The sequence below is a fragment of the Centruroides sculpturatus genome, unplaced genomic scaffold (genome assembly GCF_000671375.1).
Source record: "Centruroides sculpturatus isolate CEXI.00-Female unplaced genomic scaffold, Cexi_2.0 scaffold435, whole genome shotgun sequence".
Lineage (NCBI taxonomy): Eukaryota > Metazoa > Arthropoda > Arachnida > Scorpiones > Buthidae > Centruroides > Centruroides sculpturatus.
In genome coordinates this window covers 8,041-26,937 of record NW_019384953.1, presented here as the reverse complement: position 1 = coordinate 26,937, position 18,897 = coordinate 8,041, and the positions used below count along the sequence as shown (strand labels likewise).

Genomic DNA, 18,897 nt, shown 5'->3' with positions numbered 1-18,897 from the left:
GATAATAATGATAATTGTACAATTAACACAAATTGTGTTAATTGTACAATTTTTGTTTCTTGCGCAAGAATTTCATTTAGGTATTGTCACAAATGCATTTTTTTGATGAAATTTCGAGAATATTTTTAGTTATAAATAAACGAATTTTTGCATTCCACATCATGTTGTAAATTGCCGAATTTTTGATGGTCCACCCATTATTTTTTTTTATTGCTTCATCTCATGCATTTAAACTTTAAATCGACCGATTTTAGATTACCGTGTGTACCCCCTCATGCAATTTCACGTACCCCTGGGGGTACGCGTACCACTAATTGGGAACCATTGGCCTACTTAAGAATCAATGTAATATACTGTATTATTTATTATAAAAAATAAATATTTCTAATGATTAAGTTAAAAAATGAAAAGTTAAACTCACCTGTCACAATAAACAAAACTGATTTACTATCATAACCTAAATTATTTGATGCTTTACAAAAATATTTTCCAGATTTACTTGCTTTAACAAGAAGAACTAAAGAAACAACAGTTACTCCAACATCATCATATTTTATTTCAGTTATATTTATTTTGTTAGAAACAGAATCTTCTTTTGTTATATCAATAATGCCATCATCATTTGTACAATCTTCCCAGGTATCACATTCTTTCCATAACCATTTTACTGTTGCTTCAGGTAAAACTTCTGCTCTACATGTCAAATTATATATTTCGTTTACCATATACAAATCATTTGAATCTGTTTTTGAATTAATAATTTCAATAATTGGTTTCCCTGAAATAAATTCATAAATTTTTAAATTTTAATTTAAGACTAAAAAGAAGACTAAGTATTCTATAATATAAAATTGTGAACCTTATTTATTAAAGTATTTTAAATGTAATTTATATTTTTAATTTAAAAGCAAAATAAATTATTAAATTACATCTCTTAACATAAAGTGAGGCTCCTAAAAAGGAATCTCACTTTATATTAAAAAATGTAATTTAATAATTTAATACTTTATATTAAGAACTGGAACATCCACCATTTCTGATTCATATTCATAAATATATTCATATTGTTTTGGATTAGCCATAGGTTTGTATTGTGTCATACTGTATCAAACAGACATGAACACTACAAGATTTTAACATAGCTTAAAACCTATTTTGATAAGGTTTAATAAAGCATTTAGCTATCATACAATAATCATATTCTTGTTGTAATGCAGTATTAATAAATTAAGTAGATAATCAAGAATTATTTTAAAAATTATTCTGTAGAGATAAATGAGGCATGTCAAAATGATATGAAAATTAGTGTTTGTTTTATTTCCATTTCTGTTTCCTTATATTTTATTTATCTATTCACTTCGTGCACATTATGGCATAATTAAGGTAACCAGATTTCTGAGTCTTCAATATAAAACAGATTTAGAAAGAAAAAAAACATGTGTACATTTTCACCTAGAAGCCATAATAACTTTTTATTTTATTATTAGTTAATAACTTTTTATTTTTTATAATAATTTTATAATAACTTTTTATTTTATTATTAGTTTAATTACTTTCATCTTGTATTTTTCATTTATCTATGCCACCCCAAGAAAAAACATTCACTATATTTCTACAAACATCCATTCTATAAAAAAAAGATAAATATCTATCACTTCCCACTATTTTAAATGACATCTATAATTTTTTTATTTTAACTGAAAGCTGGGAAATGCTTACATCATATGACATTTCTAATTTTTTAAGCCAATTAGGATATTCCTACATCTCTTGTCTGAGAAAATATAGAGTCTGAATTATTTAATATTTCCCATCTACTCATATAGTAAAATTGTTTGAATATGTTGATTCACTCTTAGTCATTACAGTTCCATATCATCATTATAGTTTATGCTCCCTATTCCAAGAGAGAATGTTTTTTTCAAATCATTCACTGTGTTTTAACCTTATTTAATAATCTATTGAACTATAAATTAATGAAGTGATGACTTTAATCTTACTAATGTCTTATGCTCTTCCTCTGGTCCTATCTTTTACTTTTGCTCAAAAAATTTTTGCCAACATGTGATAATTCCTTTCTCAATCTGGCATTCATTCACAACTGTCACATTACTGCTTATATGCTCAAAGGGTTTACATCAGATCATAAAGCAAGCAATATGTCTAGAGGTCTCTAACTGTCCAAACAAAATTCTGTTTAGAATGTCAGCTGCACCAAATTGGAACTCATAAATTAAATTTCTGAACAGTTAGGACTTTCATCATTGTTTATCATGCCAAGTATGTGATCTCAGATAATTCGCTGTAAATTATACTTGTGAGATTCCAGACTTCAAGTTAAACAAATAAATAACAATATAACTTCTCAATAATAACTTTGTTGGCCAGGATATCTGTCAACTTTTGCACCTGAGAGTATATCTTCCATTAAGTTCTCAGTGTCGAAAAAGACGCTTTGCTGCAACCTTATGACTTGCTGTCCTGATTTCATTGTTTAATACAATTAGTAGCCAGTTGAGTCAGTTGTTGCCAGTTCCTCAAGCAGGTCAATCATTTGTGTGTGTACCTCAGTTACTCCTTTCAGAGACATCGATTTATTCTATTGCCAGATAGCATTTAATGGATATTCATCATTAACGAATATTTCCACCTCTGCTACAGATATTTCATCCCTCTTGTCTGTAACCATATCTTCTAAGATGGATTTATGGAATATGAACTATCTTTGAGAACTTTTATCTTATAGACCCAACCTCCAAACGCCAGCTCCCTACTCTTCTACAAGGTATTTATCCCCAAACACTATTGTGAATGCTCTCTCTCACATGCAACTGAGTTATCGCATCTATGTGCCTAGAATTTCCTAATTGGCTCAATAGTCTTATTTTATTAATCTTATATGTAGACTTTTAAGAATAAATAAATGGGTATATATATTTGTATAATTTGTCTTTGAGTGCATTACTTCCATTGCATTGTCTCATAGTCCACAATCCAATCACTTACATATGCAACCACTCGTGACTTAATTTCTAACAAAAACAATTCATCTTTGAGGCTTCTGAGTCGAATGGAACAGAGTGATGTCATCCCGACGAGGCATCAAAGAGGTGATGACCTTATGGTCACATACTTGTCTCATCTCTCAAATTAAAGGATTTATTCAAAAAGCAAGTCGTCTCTCACTCCAAACCTATGGCACTAAAATGTTCTATTTCCACTCAAATCATCAGGATCACTGCCCCTCAATTTTGTTTAACAAAACATGCTCATCCCTTTTGTTTTTTCTAGAATTATTTTCATTTCTGACACTTCCCACAGCCTCACAATATTTAGTGCTTTAATATATAGTCCAGTATTTTCAAATATATATAACATAAAGCAAATTTTAAATACTTTGCTTGAATTATTCAAGCTTTGTTAGAAGCACATGATTATTTTATAATTTTAGAATAAAACTGTTAGATGATATTTCTATGTTGTTGTTCATAATACAGGTATCCCTCATACAACACAGCATTTCTACAACATGGAAACCATGTTGTTTACCTTAACACGGTTTGAGAATTTGGGAAATCATCTGTACAAAATTTCACAATTTTTAAGTGTAAACTCTGTTATTCTATATAATTTTTAAGTAGGCATGCATGTCTCAAATTTTCCCGTGGATTTTAGAATATTGAAATTTTCAAATTTATTTTGTGCCTTTTGTCAGATTTACTTTAATGAAAACTGATAGTACAATTTTTTATTCCTTGTCTTAGCTTTCCTATCAACCAGGTGTCATTGTCATTGTTTTTAGACTTTAGCCTTTAAGATTGTCACTGTGTTTTGTTTTTATAGATTAATCTTCATATTTAATAAAGTTTATTTAAACATTTTTAGGTAAGTGTTATTAGACTTTTTTAACTGTAGATAAGTAAGCATTCATAAAAGTGACAAAAAAAAAAATACAGCAGTATCTTGGTACTCAAACTATTCCCAACTCAAACAATTCAGTATTTGAACACAAATTCTAAAAACAAGTTACTTGGTATTCAATTGAACAAATGGAACCTGCTAGAATAAATTTTTGATTAATAACATATTTTTATTTTTGTTTTGTTATTCATAAAAACTTTTCATGATAAAAATAAGAAAAATAAAGATGCTGCTATTTCTTATCATGATTAACTAAAAAGCTCAGAAGCTGATGATACATTGTAAAAAGAAAATGCCCTTGTTTAAGTAAAATTAATATTAATGCATAATACAGTACTTTTAATTGTGAGTGTTAGTTAATTATTGATTGCTTTAATAAATATATTTCTCTTAGTAAGGAAAAAGAATAGTATACTTTTGGAACCTAACTCTAGATTTTTCACTAGTCCATTGTTTTGTATAGCATGGACTTCACAACACAGTACTTTTTTGAAATGGAACTACCATGTTATATAAGAGATACTTGCACTTCACTTTTCTGTTTTGTTATTCTGCCTTGACATACTTCACATATGCCTTTCTTACTTTCATAAAACATTTTAAATGAACAAAACTAAAAGTTTAAATACTAATATTGCATAGATAACATATCCATATCTATAATTATGTAATATTCATGTTTAAAGACTAAAAATCAAAGCATATACATAACGATGACAAGAAAAACAGTTGGAAGATTTTTACTATTCTAATAATAAGCTTCAAATTCTAAGTACAAATTATATTGTTAATGTGAAATTTTTTCTGAAATACAAAAGTCTACTTATGCACAAAAAAAAAATAAAATGTTTTCATGTTTCAAACTTAAAAGTTTTTTGTATAATTCAGCCAAAATTGTTAATACCACTAAAATTATTTGTTTCATTAATTTATATTTAATTAATATTTAAATGCATTATTGAAGTTAATATTCTTATTTTATATAATTCTGTATTTTTAATTTTCATAATTACATAACTAAAATATGGCTATTTATCTGATTCTATACTTTACAGCTAATTATTTATAAGAGGTATTGAAAAAAGCTAAAATGTGTAGCTAAATCTTATGTAATATGAATACAATGGGTGATCGATTAATGAACAGTTTGGACTGCGAACAAATCAGATAATGAACACTTCACAGAACAAACAGAAAAAGAAGCGACATAATATAGCAAATACCAATTGGTCTTCTCTTGTCTCCAGGTGACAATTCAAAACCTTTTGGAGTTCAGAAGACATCAACATCGATGCTCAACCCAATACCAATTGGATAGTATTCCTCCGAATTTTGAAACTCTCCCTTGTAATTTCAGCTTTTTGTTTACCTTTCTGACAAATAATTTTTTATAGTCTTCACGAGACTGTCGTACGGGCACTTGTTAACTTTTGCATCAGGGTTTATTTACGAAAGGTGAAAGTTTAACTGTCCCATTGGATATTCGTTAACGTTTTAATACAAAATTTCAAATTTCATCCGGGCCTTGGAGTCAAGAACTGTGCTCACCATAGAAACCAAGCAAGAAATAATAGCCAAGGTAGAGAGTGCTAGGCAGTATGGCTGGAGTCAAGAACTGTGCTCATCATAGAAACCAAGCAAGAAATAATAGCCAAGGTAGAGAGTGGGCACAAGATGTCTGATATTGCTAGGCAGTATGGCTTGAACAGGTCTACAGTAGGCACAATCTTAGCTATGAAAGATATATCAAGAAATCTCAAGCAGCTAAAGGAGTAATGAAAATCACATCTAAGCAGTGGCGTAGCGTGGGTGTCAGCCGCCCGGGACGGAGGAAAATTTCGCCCCCCTTATTTAGGTATCTCAATTTAAAAGACTAAAATTCACTTTTGTCACAGAACAAACAGTGAAAATTCCGTGCTAGTGCAGCGACCTGTTTAAAATAGCTCTATTGGATATTGGTGGTGTATATAAATACAAATGAATCGTACAAGGAAAAAAAAAAAGGTCAACGGTTCCACAGGATATGCTCGGATGAAATTACTAGTTCACCCGGACAGTGAGCCAATTCCCGGACCGTCGTATGTGCGACGCAAATATAGATTAGAATGGTTCAAATTTTTACAAGATATTATTATTATTTATTGTAATTTTGCCATCCCCTAAAAGGTAATTTTGCCGCCCCCTAAAAAGTGCTGCCCCCACTACGCTACGCCACTGCATCTGAGAAATAAAGAGCATTGAAGAGCTCATAATGGAACCTGAAACTGATGTGATGACAGAAGAACTTCAAGAACTCTTAAATGAAGAACACCAAGAAACTTGGCAAGATGTGTTTTCTTTTGAAGACAAGGAGGACCAATGCCAAAAACTGCTATTAAAGATCTTTTGAAAAAGTGGGAGGATGTCAGAACAATGGTCATTCAAATGGCATCCAAACCAGAATGAGGTTAATAGGCTTGGGAATCTCTACAATTAAAATGCTATTAATTACTTCTGAAAAATCCTGAAGAAGAGAGAAAAGCAATTGACATTGGACAAATTCTTTAACCCTCACAAATGGAAAAAACATCACTAATAAAAATGCAAAACTGCATATATATACTACATATAAATAAACGTAGTAAGAAAGTATATATTTTTTTATTTTTTTGGAGTCTCCAGAATGAATTAATCAAATTCCCATAAAAAGCTATGGTAAATTAATAATCGGTTAACGAACATTTCAGATAGTGAACAACGTCTTGGAATGGATTATGTTTGTTAACTGATCACCCACTGTAATTATGAAATCAAAAAATATTGTAAGACTTAATTTACAAACTTAAAATTAAATATTTAAGAACAAATTATAATTACCTTGTACAGAAAGTTCAAAAGAAAATGTTTTAAAAGATTCTACTCTTCTCACAAATACAGTGTATTTTCCAGAATCAGTTATTGACAAATTTTGAATAATCATTTTAATTTGCTTAGAATTACTGTTAAAATGTATTCTGGAATTCTGTAAAACAAAAATTCCTTTTTTTTCCCAATGAAATTCAATCTCTTCCACTTTATAATTAATATTAACAGTAAATTCTACAGTGTCTCCAACGTTTTTTTCAATCTTAACAGTATCTTCACTTGTAAAAAAATCAACAGGTTCCAGCATCAATAAATCTAAAAAATTTGACTTGTCACTTGTTATATTATGCAATTATTATTAAATATGTTAAATACATAGAATATAATTTATGTTAAAAAAATTATATTTTACATTAACTTTTAGCAATTAATAGTAGAAAAAACCTTTTTACAGAGAACAAATAAATTTCACTTATCATCAAAACATTTGACTAACAACAAATTATTTATTGTAACATCGTCACAATGCCAGGCTGCAATTTTTTATCTCAATGCACATAAGTTTAGTAGTGTATGGTTCCCATACATCATACTTTTCTTGTTAATTAATTAACAATGAAATCATGCCGTCATATATCTAACACTGTTCAGGAGAAAATTTTTGAATTGAAATAACGACTTCTGACCCAAAGTGAAAGTTCATATATAGTTAATCGAGGCATCTTGCCCCTAAGCTTTCCATATCTGATCTCGATTTTCATCTATCTAACTTCGTTATCGAGATTAAGGAAGGACAGACATTAGACAGACAACAGTGGAAATTTATAGGTAGACCTATAAATTCCCACTATAATTTGAAAAAATTGTAGACAATTTTTTCAAATTACAGGTTAATAAATAAAATTACTCACTGCAAAAGCTAGATGCACAAAGTATAATAAACTCCAAAAACACTTAAATCCAGTTATAAAAACAATTTATTATCTGGATGCAAGAAGCAGGCTGGTCATACTGAGCAATCAGCTGTCACCTCTGTCATACAGACACCGTTGCCACACAGTACTGGCAGCAGTGGTTGCAGCAATGCATGCATCAATGCAGGGAAGGCTCTGGAAGGCTCAGGAGAACTACTGTGAGACAAAGCAGGCTGATTTGTCTGTTTTACATTAATGACAAAATTTTTGACTAACCTTTTAAATTCAATATACTCCAAAAAGAAACTGATTTTGTTTTCTATTTCAGATCAAGTCAATAAAAATTTGTTATTAAATTTGCATAAATATTAACAGCAAACAAACAGAATTAATTGATTTAAATTCATTTGTCCATTCCATTAAAACCAATAGCAAAACAACAAAAATTTATATTTGTTTTTATTAGTTTATTTTTTTACAAGGTAGTGGAGAAGAATATTCAAAAATTTATGTTTATTTTTATGCTTTAATAAATTTTGGTAACTGAGTGGATTCATTATTAATTAATTAAAATACTTCTATAAGAATAAATACAAACATTGGTTTCAGTACTGTTAAACAATACATTGTATAAACTGAAACATTGATATACTGTGTATTGTTTAACATTTAATTTATTAAAGCAATTTTTAACTATTGTTATTAATTTATTCATTTTAATGCTATTTATATATTTGTTTTCATATATTTTTTTTATTTGAGTTATTTTTAAAAATCTAAGAATGCATCATAATTTTATCTCTGAATTCAAAGAAATAAGGGTATCATTTTATTGGGTTTCATGTAATGGATGAATTTCAAGGAACAAATTATGTTTGTTAAGTAAATAAGCTTCTATAAGATTTTTATTTGCTAACAGGCAATTCATTATTTCTTTAAAATAACATTTATATTTTTTTTCAATTTTCTTAATTTTAATTTCTAAAGTTTATGTAGTTTATTTTAAGTAATTATTAAAACAATAAAACTTTTATACATTGTTTATTTCATTACACAGATTAAAACTCAACCATCCCTAAGATTTTCTTCTAGATCCATTTTTTTAATCCATTTTTTTATTTCAGATATAGATACTTTAATTGATAGATATTCTAATATTTTATATGAAAATATTAGATAATAGTGTACTTAATGTAGTTTTATTAATGATTTTTAACTACTTAGATAAGTAAAATATCTTAATTAGTGATATATTATTATTGAACTTTCAGTTCAGTAATAATAGACTATATCACTAATTAAGAAAAACATTTCACATTTAATGAGTTTATATTCTTATTATTTTCTGTACTATTTCTATATTTTTGCTATTTAATATATTTTTTTTTTACTCTTTCCATCCTGTGGGCACTAGGAGGGCCTCTTATAGCAGGTCCATTATGGGTTCGGCCAGGTCCACAATGGGGCGACTGGGTGTAGAGGGACAGGGCCCAACATATCCAAATGGACCTCCCCTAAAAAATTCCTGGAGATTCCTTGACCCGTCTGGATTTGATCCTGGGTCCCCCAGAGCGGTAGGCTGTCACTTTGACCACTCGGCCATCCAGCCATTGCTATTTGATATTATTAATTTAATAAGGGAAATTGAAAAACGTATTTTCATTAAATAAAACAATAGTTATAAATATGTAAAAAATTTCCATATGTATGAAAGCTATTTCTAATAGGAGTTAACATTTTATATGGAATATTTAACAAAGATAAATATAAAACAAAGATTTTTATTATAAGAAAATATTTTTATCATATTATTATTTCTACTTTTACTTACCATAAACTGTTATATATGTTTGATCTTTCACTGCTTCTTCACAATTATTTCTAAACAGGTAAGCACAAATATAATGTCCTTCATGCATATAATCAACTTGTGAAAAATATAGTTGTGATTCCAAAAGTTTAAGACCATTTTCTAGTTCCTTTATTGTAGTATTTTCTTCCAAATTAGTACTCTAAATATAATCAAATATAAAATAAAATTATCAATTATAAAATATTATATTAACATAAAGCAAATATTTTAATATAACTAAAAAAAATTAACTAATTTGATAACAGCAGTAATCTTTTTAATAATTATATCAAAATATAGTATGGACTACTTATTGTAAAAACTTTGCGACTAAGCTATGCTGATAACAATAACTGAGAGATAGCATTATTCAGTGAAATAAATTAGACCACAATTAGTGGAAATTCTATTTTTATCAAAATCAATTATTTTAACATGTTTACAAATTATATAAGTTTAAAGTTTATTAATAATAACAATAATTACTTTAGTAATTTCTCCAGCATTATTTGCCAGTTTTTTGGCAATATTTCATTAATAAAATGCTTGTGCTCATAATGTTTTTGAAACTCAACACATCTGGTACTGTAAGCCACAATAAGTACTTGCAGAAATTCTTGCATCTGAGCATTTGTTAGAGAATGTACATTATCTTCATGTTGATTTTCTTCAATTTCATCAAATAATTCTCTAGAACTTTATTCAGTAAAAATTTGGCATATTTCTAATGATATCATCACAGTAGACACTGGAACTTTTTTGTCAATTGCCAGTTAGTTTTAAACTTTTCTTTTCATATGTCTTCTGAAGTATTATTTATGATCTCTTCAACAAACACCAGGGCTGTTTTTAGACAATTATCGTTGGGGGCATGGAGGCTGATTTTGCTGATTAATATCTATGGTTAATACTGATAGTTCATATGAAGTACCAATTCAGAAAGTTGGGTCACCTCCTCCCATTCACCCATCTCTCACAATCCTTCTTTATACTTCTGTATTTTTCTTAATTCTGAAAAAAATATTAAATGTGTTTTATGTAGTGACTTTGCTGATTATTCAGCAGAATTTGCCAACATTGGGGATGAGACAACCACCAAATTCCCTAGTAGCTTTGCCCACTGACAAACGTGACTTCATTATAAGAAAATACCACTATAATATTCTAGCAAAATGTGTTTAATTCAAACAACTAATGTTTTTGACCATGTTGAAAGGCCTACATGTGGTAAACATAACATAAAACAATATAACATAAAAATAATACAGTTTAAAACAAGGAATTTCTTTCAACCATAGAACCAAAATACAAATATTTGAATAACTTTCCATTACATATATATATATAATCAAATATAAAAGTAACAACCAAAAATTTAACTAACACATACTTATTAATATAAAATTAACATGTATGTCAAACAAGTATTCAAACAAGTGTCCTCAGATGCCTATTACTAAGCTTTATCAATGTCTTTAATGTAACAGACATTAGATTAATAGGCCTAAAAGTATAGGCTTCAGAATAAGATTTCTTGCCAGGCTTAGAAATAAAGATTACATTAACCAACCACAGGCCAAAGAAAAACAGTTTAATGCTTAACAGGCACAGTAAATGTGACAAAGATTAGGAGTCAAAATAACAGCTCTACATTTCAGATGAGACAGAAAGATAGCATTAGGTCCAGCTGACTTAAAAGGATCAAGTGATTTAACAACCCATTTGATTTTAACCACTGATGTAACCAACCTCCAAGATTCCCTGTTAAGTCTGGACAAGGGCTTAGAAAATTCCAAAGACTCACTTGAACCATCAATTTTAAAGCCTGGAAAAGGGCCTCAAGTAAATAGAGGATAGTTTAGTAACTCTCCAAAACTGGGATCATATCATCACAGACAACTAAACCAATACCAGCAACTATGTAATTAACAAATAAAGATTTCAGTTGAAGACCCTTGGTAACAGGTAACAGGCTTGTTCAACAGTTTGAATGGGGGCATTGCCGGATGGAAGGAAAGTCACTTGGGAATGAGTAGATGGCAATCTTCAATGTATGTAAGATATCTGAGATCTGGAGCAAATTCAAGAGAAGGGAAACTTTCTATGATGATGGACAATGATTGTCGTTGGTCCCTCCTTTTTATTGAGGTGGTCTTTCTTATTTTTTTCTATTGTTTTTTTTTGGTAATGTTTATAGGTCATGGCAATAGATGAATTTCAGTTGTAAGTTCCTGGTGACACATTCAGAAGATGTGTCATCTTTTGAAAGGAAGTGAATCTGGTAAAAGATACAATCATATCCTTCCACGTTTTCATTAATTGTTGGGGAAAAAATATAGAATTTTCTTCTCATATGATATAATTTTTTAAGCATTATTCTTTATTTTTAAAAAATGTGTAATAAAATTCCACTTAATCTGGGCTCTCACATCACCTGAACTGTTCCAAAATTGAGCTTGTTTTTCTTGGGCATGCTGGATTTTTACTAGGATTTTGGATTGAGGTTGTTACAAAGGGTGGTTTACTCTCTCTCTTTCTAGAACCATAGTTAAGCATTATATAATCAGTTATTTATTTATCGCATTGAGTTATATCCAAATTGATAATTTCTTCAGTGGAAATCAATTCGGATAAGAGTTTTACAAAATTGATTTCTTTACTCTCTCTCTCTTTCATTTCTGTATACATGTGTAATAGGGTGTAATAAAAAGGAAGTACCAATAAATGTTCAATATGACAATATTTATTTGAATGTCATCAATAGGAAATATACAAATTAAGAAAATACAAATAATAATAATAAAAAATAATGGAATAACATATATAGTTACATAATATAGATTATATGATTAAATAAATATATTATATGGCATTTTAGCATAATTAAAATATAACCTATGATATGGTATAGGATAATATGAGATGATTCTAATGTCAATGAGTATGATTCATTCAATGTCAAGGGATTTGGTTGGGCTGGATGCCCGATCGTTGACTGAATCTTAGGGGAGCTGATATCAGATTGTGATGTTCATTGCGAAATGTACATAGATCAACAAATGAAAGATGTAACAATAACTAAACGACAGTATGATCAAACAAAGTATTTTATTTCATGTATATGAACAGGTTCTTTTCGATTCCAACTCTTCAGTAAATTCTTACAACAAGGTGTCAAACAATAATCCAGTGTACAATGACAAATGTACCATTTGTGACAAATATACAGTGACCGAAAACTATAACTAATACTTACATGCTAACTTAAAAATAAAAGAAAAAAATGATAGAAAAAAGAAGATAGCATAGAATAAGGACTGAAATACCTGGGGTTTTGCTGAACTTCACAATTTTGGGGTGGGATACCACGAACTTTTTCTGAAAAGTCTATCGTCATTGTCTTTGCTGAGTTCTTCCTGGCACCTCATTACTATACCTTTTCTTTTTATCGTAACCATGATAAAATTCCAGTTCTCAAACTCTCTCAAATTCTCCAATCATTGCCATTCATGACCTGGAGCACCATACTTGACGTCCACCACGAGGTCTGGACCCAAGAATGTCCTTTCTCCTCTCTCCCAGGCTTCAGGGCCTCATTCATCTCTCTGTTCTCAGTGATTCCCAGAATTGGTAATCCCACCCAAGGGAAAAGAATTATAAAGGAAAGTTCTAGAAGGAAAAAGAAACAAAGAACAAAGAAAACTAAAACTAACTTAAATTAATATTTACAATAAATATGGTGTACAGCCACAAGATCATCAAAGCTTGAGGATTAGGGGGAGTTGAATTGGTGATGTTTCATTGTTCAGTATATTGTTGAGTCTGTCGAACTTCTCCTTGATAAGTAACTTTACACTGAAGGGAGCAGGTATGTCCTATTGGCAGATCAAGGGTCACTGGCATGTTTTGTGCCTGCTGTTAAGTTCAAACAAAAACCAAGACAACTCATACAGAAGATAATTCGATTTCCATCACATCAACAGATTGGGAGGGAGAGTCAGAGGGAAGGTTGGAGTCCCACCATTCAGATACAGGTGTAGTCATCTGTGAAATATAAGGTTGGGTTAATCAGTTATGATGGAGATGATGAATTTGAAGTTGTTACCATTGCAAAAAGATTGTATTATAGCTCCAGGAAGCTCAAGATTAAAGATATTATTGGAGGGGGTGTGTGTGCCATATTTTTCAATTGTTGTTGAGGTCCACCAGAGTGTGTGTCTGCTCTTTTTAAAATTGATAAAATAAGTAAACTTCTGAGTTGAAACGTGGTTAGATAAAAATTCTACTTTTATGATAAAGGATGGTCTAAATAAATTCTGTTTATTAATGGTGATTAGGAACTGAGGCTCATGGCAATTTAAGATTAATGCTCAGGTTCCTGGGGTAGCGATCTGGGTGTCTATTCCTAGGAATAGTATTGACGATTGGTTGAGGATTGGAATCTGGGGATGAGCTAGGGAGATGTGGGAGTAGAGGGTAGAAGACTCTCCTTCCCAGGAACATTGATTATCAACAAAAGAGATATCTGATTGGTCTAAATGAACAAGTTTTTTTGTGATCCTTCATTTTCTTTCTGAAGAAGTTCTGGACATCCAAAAGATTGATGAGAGCAAGGTGCTCTTAATGCAAGTGCTGTCTGTTCTATCACCAGCTATGTATATGTCCAAGAGGCTCCCAACACATGTGGCAGTTGGAGATCCTCTCTCAGCACTGCAAACAATGTGACCATTAGTGCACTGGTATACTGGCAGTTGAACCAGGTTGAAACAAATAGGACAGCTCAGCAGAGCTATTAATGTGTGATCGGACTGGTTGTGGATGGCAGACATCTTGGTGAACTCCAGGTGCATCCATAAAGAAGAGAGAAGAGGTTGCAGTCGATTTGGTTGATGGGGTCATCATCAAGCAGAGATTTATATGATTAAAATTATGAAATATGTAGAGGTAAATAAATCAGTCTTGATTCTATTTGGCTTCCTTACATAAGAATTGGGGCTTGAGCCACTGAAGGTGTAGGGGTAATCGTGGATTGATGCAAGGCATCTTGACCATATTCTGTTAGCTCTATAGGTGGATGTCAGGAAAGATGTGACATTCGATGAGTAATTTGGCAACATTGATATATCACTATGGAGAGGCTCCTGTTCACTATAATGGAAATGATCACAATTAAGGTAATGAGTGTTGGTGATTGAGAAATGGTTCGAGGATGAATCATGTCTTCATGGGTTGAGAGGAGTTGTTCCAAGTCAAGTTCTATTTTGTTTAGGGATCTGTTGACTCATAAGATGTTGACATCTGTTTGTAGTTCAGGAGTTGGAGTAGGTATTAATCCTTGAGTTAATCATGTTTGGATTAATTCCAACTCAGTTTCATTGATGATGTTTTTTTATGAATGTAATAATAAAATGATGAATAATTTTGATTTGAATAGTCGATTTTCTTTGAAAATCAGATGTTAAAATAATTCCAGAGAGATATCCCATGCAGGTTTCAGGAAGGACCAATACACCTGTGTTGTTTATTCTACTGATAGAAACAGGAGCTACCTTTATGTTATTGGAGGAGCATTGATAATCAAACTCATAGGAGTAAGTACTGAGTATGTCAAAGTTCCTTGATTATCAATTTGTAGTAAAATAGGTGAATAAGATTTGATAAGGCATCGTGGACATAGATGATTAATAAATTTTTCATTGCCCAGATATAGGGAGTATTCCCAGCTTTGTCTAGGTGATTGCCATATAGGAATGTTAGGTGAACATACAGCAATAGGTGTTGTCTGACATTTGGTCATATCATAATAATGTAATAACATGTAGAATTAATGATTTTTGGATAAGGCAATAATGGGATATGAATTATTATAGTAAACAAAGGCTTTTATAGATTAGTAATATACAGGTAATCTTATTATCTTACAGACATCAAAATATCCAGTGGGAGTGATGAGAGGTATTTTAGCAAAAATGCAAAGTAATTGTGATAATGCTACAGTGGTAATAGAGATTCATTGATAATATTTAAACAGTTTCTATCTGTGATGTTTCCAGGAAAGAGTATCCTTCCAGTAAGTGAAGTTGTATTTTCTTAAGGGTATTAGTAGTATGTACTTTGGAAGGAAGTGCTGAGTCAACCTTGTTCTAAGGTTTTCGGTTATTTGGGTAAAAAAATTTTCTAATGGAGAATTCTGTGGATCGGACTGCCGAATCAAAACTGTGATTGTATTGATACTGTGCTAAGGTTTCCTCTATAAAGGTCTATTTTCTTAGTAAGGAGTAAATTTGTTGATGATTTGCCTTTGCAATTCATAGGTATCATTGAGTAAGGTTGCTACTGATGAAGATGTATAAATTTTTCATTAATTTCATATAATTGTGCTATATTATCATTAAAGATTTCAATGTCTTCCATCGTAATGGTTTCGAATAGGTATTTTAAAATCTTTCCACCAGCATTTATCAATCATGCTTCCCTTGGGTAGCATTGAGAGTAACCAAGGTTTTTAAATTATTATATTCTGATTAATTTTCCTCAAATGTGGTTATTAAAAAGGTAAGTTTGTTGGCAGACAAGGTCCATCAAGGTGTATAGGCTTTAGCTTGATCATTTTTTCGTACTTGATGCTGTACTAAGGTGGCTAGGAGTTGAATATGTCATTTTAAAAGATATTACTGTTCATCATATAGACTAAAAGATACATCCAGAAAGAGAATCCAATAATTTGTGGTCATAAAAAAGTTTCCTTGATGCACAAAGACAATGCCTTTGTGTAAATTAGGAGCTTCCTCTTTTGGTCCTAAATAAAGAGCACAGACCATTGAGATGAAGAGGAAAATTCTTAGAAGGATTCGTATGTGCATATTTGTTCAGAGTCTTGATTGACGAAGAACATTGGATAAAGGAAAGGAGAATTTATTAGATGCAGAACGTGAGAAAACATATAACATTTTGTTAATGGTTACGGAATTAATTGTTAGGCTAAAATTTTAGTATAAAATCCTCTTAGATTAACTATAAAAAAATTTTCTTTTCTCTCTAAATTCAAGGTCCCTTAGCATCTCATAAAAATTTTATTTCTTCCCTTCCATTGAAGATTGGCTGGTTGAAGGGAAAACAAATTTAGGAATTCTACTTCATCACAGAGAGGGAGGAATCCACAGTTGTTCGTTTACTGGCCTTGACTTCTCAAGACATAAGGATGTGAAGGAGATTGTTCTATTTGCTCCTCCTCTATTGAGGATTCTGCATTGTCATCTTTCTCACTTTCTGATTCAGAATTAGATCTTGTCTTGATTGTGGAATTTCCACTAAAATGAATTCATCCCATGGATATAAGGTAAATGGAATTTCCTTTATAGATGATTTCCTCCTTGTTGGAGTTGGAGTAGGAGGTTGACCAATAATCTCTGTTTCCTCAAATTCCCATTGTGTGGTAGCATGTTTTAAATGGTTAGAGTGGATTTTTTTAATGCAAACATGTGTTTCTTACAATTCTTTTTACAACAATCTTTTTGATTAAGTCTGTATTTTTCATTTTAATTATATGAATGAATTTGATTTTGTAAAGCAAATATTTACTTGTTTTATTTTTTGAATTTAAAAATAAAAGCTGTATTTCATACAAATAACTAACTTTTTATTTATTAATTCTGTACTAATTAATACTTATGAATGTTTCAAAAACAATCTGTATTTTATCCAAGAATGAAAACATCAAGATATTTCTTTATTATATTTATTCTAATATCGGAAAGAACAAATCATATGAATAAATATATTTATCTACAAAGTTCATAAAAAAAACATGGGATATTAAAATTGAAACATAAATGTAATTTACCACTAAATAAATTAATACAAACCTATCTGCTATGGTGTATAATTTTTCAAACTGAATTTTTAGAACAAAGCATTTTCTGAATGTTTTATACATTGAAATAAGCAAATATTTTTGTATATCATCATTTTATATAGTAATTAATTAAAGTGAATTTTAATTCAGTAGTAGCTAATTATTTATCAAATCTTGCAGTAAATGTTTAAATTACTATAATTATTTTAAATAAAACATTTTAAACATTTTACAGTTGATGAACTTATTTTTTAACAATATCCTGGATGCAGTTTGATATCCTTAGTAAGATTGCATAGCTACATTCAGGATTGATGAAATATCGTTTCAATCTTTCCAATTATTTCAAACTTTTAAAATGTTTAATAAAATAATATATAAGATTATATTTACATTTGGATATATCCAACAAAGTTTCCTATTTTCATCATTTATAATAGCAGAACATGAGAGATTCATTTCACTTCCAACACTCCAAAATTTAGAATGTTTTTCAATAAATGGCTTTTGAATATAATTTTTTTGCCCTATAATAATAAAACTTTAATTACTGCTAAATTTTATATGGTAATATTTAATACTTTCTATTCAAAATTATAAATTATAATTTATTTTATTTTAAAAAGTTAAACTTTTCTTATTTAACTATTATAATTTTGTAAATCAGTTATAAATTTTGAATCTTATAATAAAAATGCTGAAGTAAGCAATGAAAATTTTATTTTTCAAATGCTTTCTGATGAGAAAAACACTTGAAAAATAAAATTTTTCATTACACATTTAAATATTTGATATGAAAGTGATATTTAAAATTAAATTTTATTATATATCACATTTTTCAAAATTTGTTATATATTACATTTTTCAAAAATCTGCAGAAAAGTTCACAAGATATTATCAACAAATTATGTAATATAATTTAAGTTTAATAAATTATTATATACAAGAAAATAAATTCCTTTATTTAATGTTATAATAATGATTCTTATCCAATAGTCTAATTGATTATACAGATATCTGTCATATAACACAGAAGTTACGATCTGAAAAATTGCCATGTTATGCAAATCCATGTTAAACAAAACAAAGAACTAATGCAAAACATAGGATTAGATTTCAAAAATATACTATTCTTTTTTGTTACTAAGAGAAATATGTTGATTAAGGCAATCAATAATTAACTAAAAATTACAATTAAAAGTACTGCATTACAGGTTAACCAACATATACAAACCACCTAATGATTTCAGTTATCCATTTACCAAGTTTGGATATAAAATGAGATCATGGCCCAAAAAATTGGATTCAAGTGGAATGGCTGGCATATTCAGAAAANCCAAAACTACACATCGCACGTGAATGGTGTTTGTATGTGGTAGTAGCCCCAAGTCTCTATTCGTGCATAGGGGTGGTTGCGTCTCGATAGCTATAAGGGTGCGGGAGATATGGGCTTGAAAGTGGTTGAAAGTGGCTTTTTATTTCAAATGTTTTGTTCGAATTTAATTCGAACA

General features: G+C 29.9%; 1 protein-coding gene across 1 annotated transcript in view; it reads right to left on the bottom strand.

The window, feature by feature from the left end:
* The window catches only part of LOC111632308 (vascular endothelial growth factor receptor 1-like), a 65,106-nt gene extending 47,192 nt beyond the window's left edge, over nt 1-17,914 (bottom strand). Inside the window, exons 1-4 of the mRNA XM_023376706.1 lie at nt 17,780-17,914; nt 9,511-9,691; nt 6,778-7,080; nt 422-778 (exon numbers count right to left, since the gene is read on the bottom strand). Of these exons, the coding sequence (XP_023232474.1) occupies nt 422-778; nt 6,778-7,080; nt 9,511-9,691; nt 17,780-17,845 (907 nt within the window). The 5' untranslated portion in view covers nt 17,846-17,914. The remainder of the gene's footprint in view (nt 1-421; nt 779-6,777; nt 7,081-9,510; nt 9,692-17,779) is intronic.
* Between the last annotated feature and the right edge of the window lie 983 nt (nt 17,915-18,897).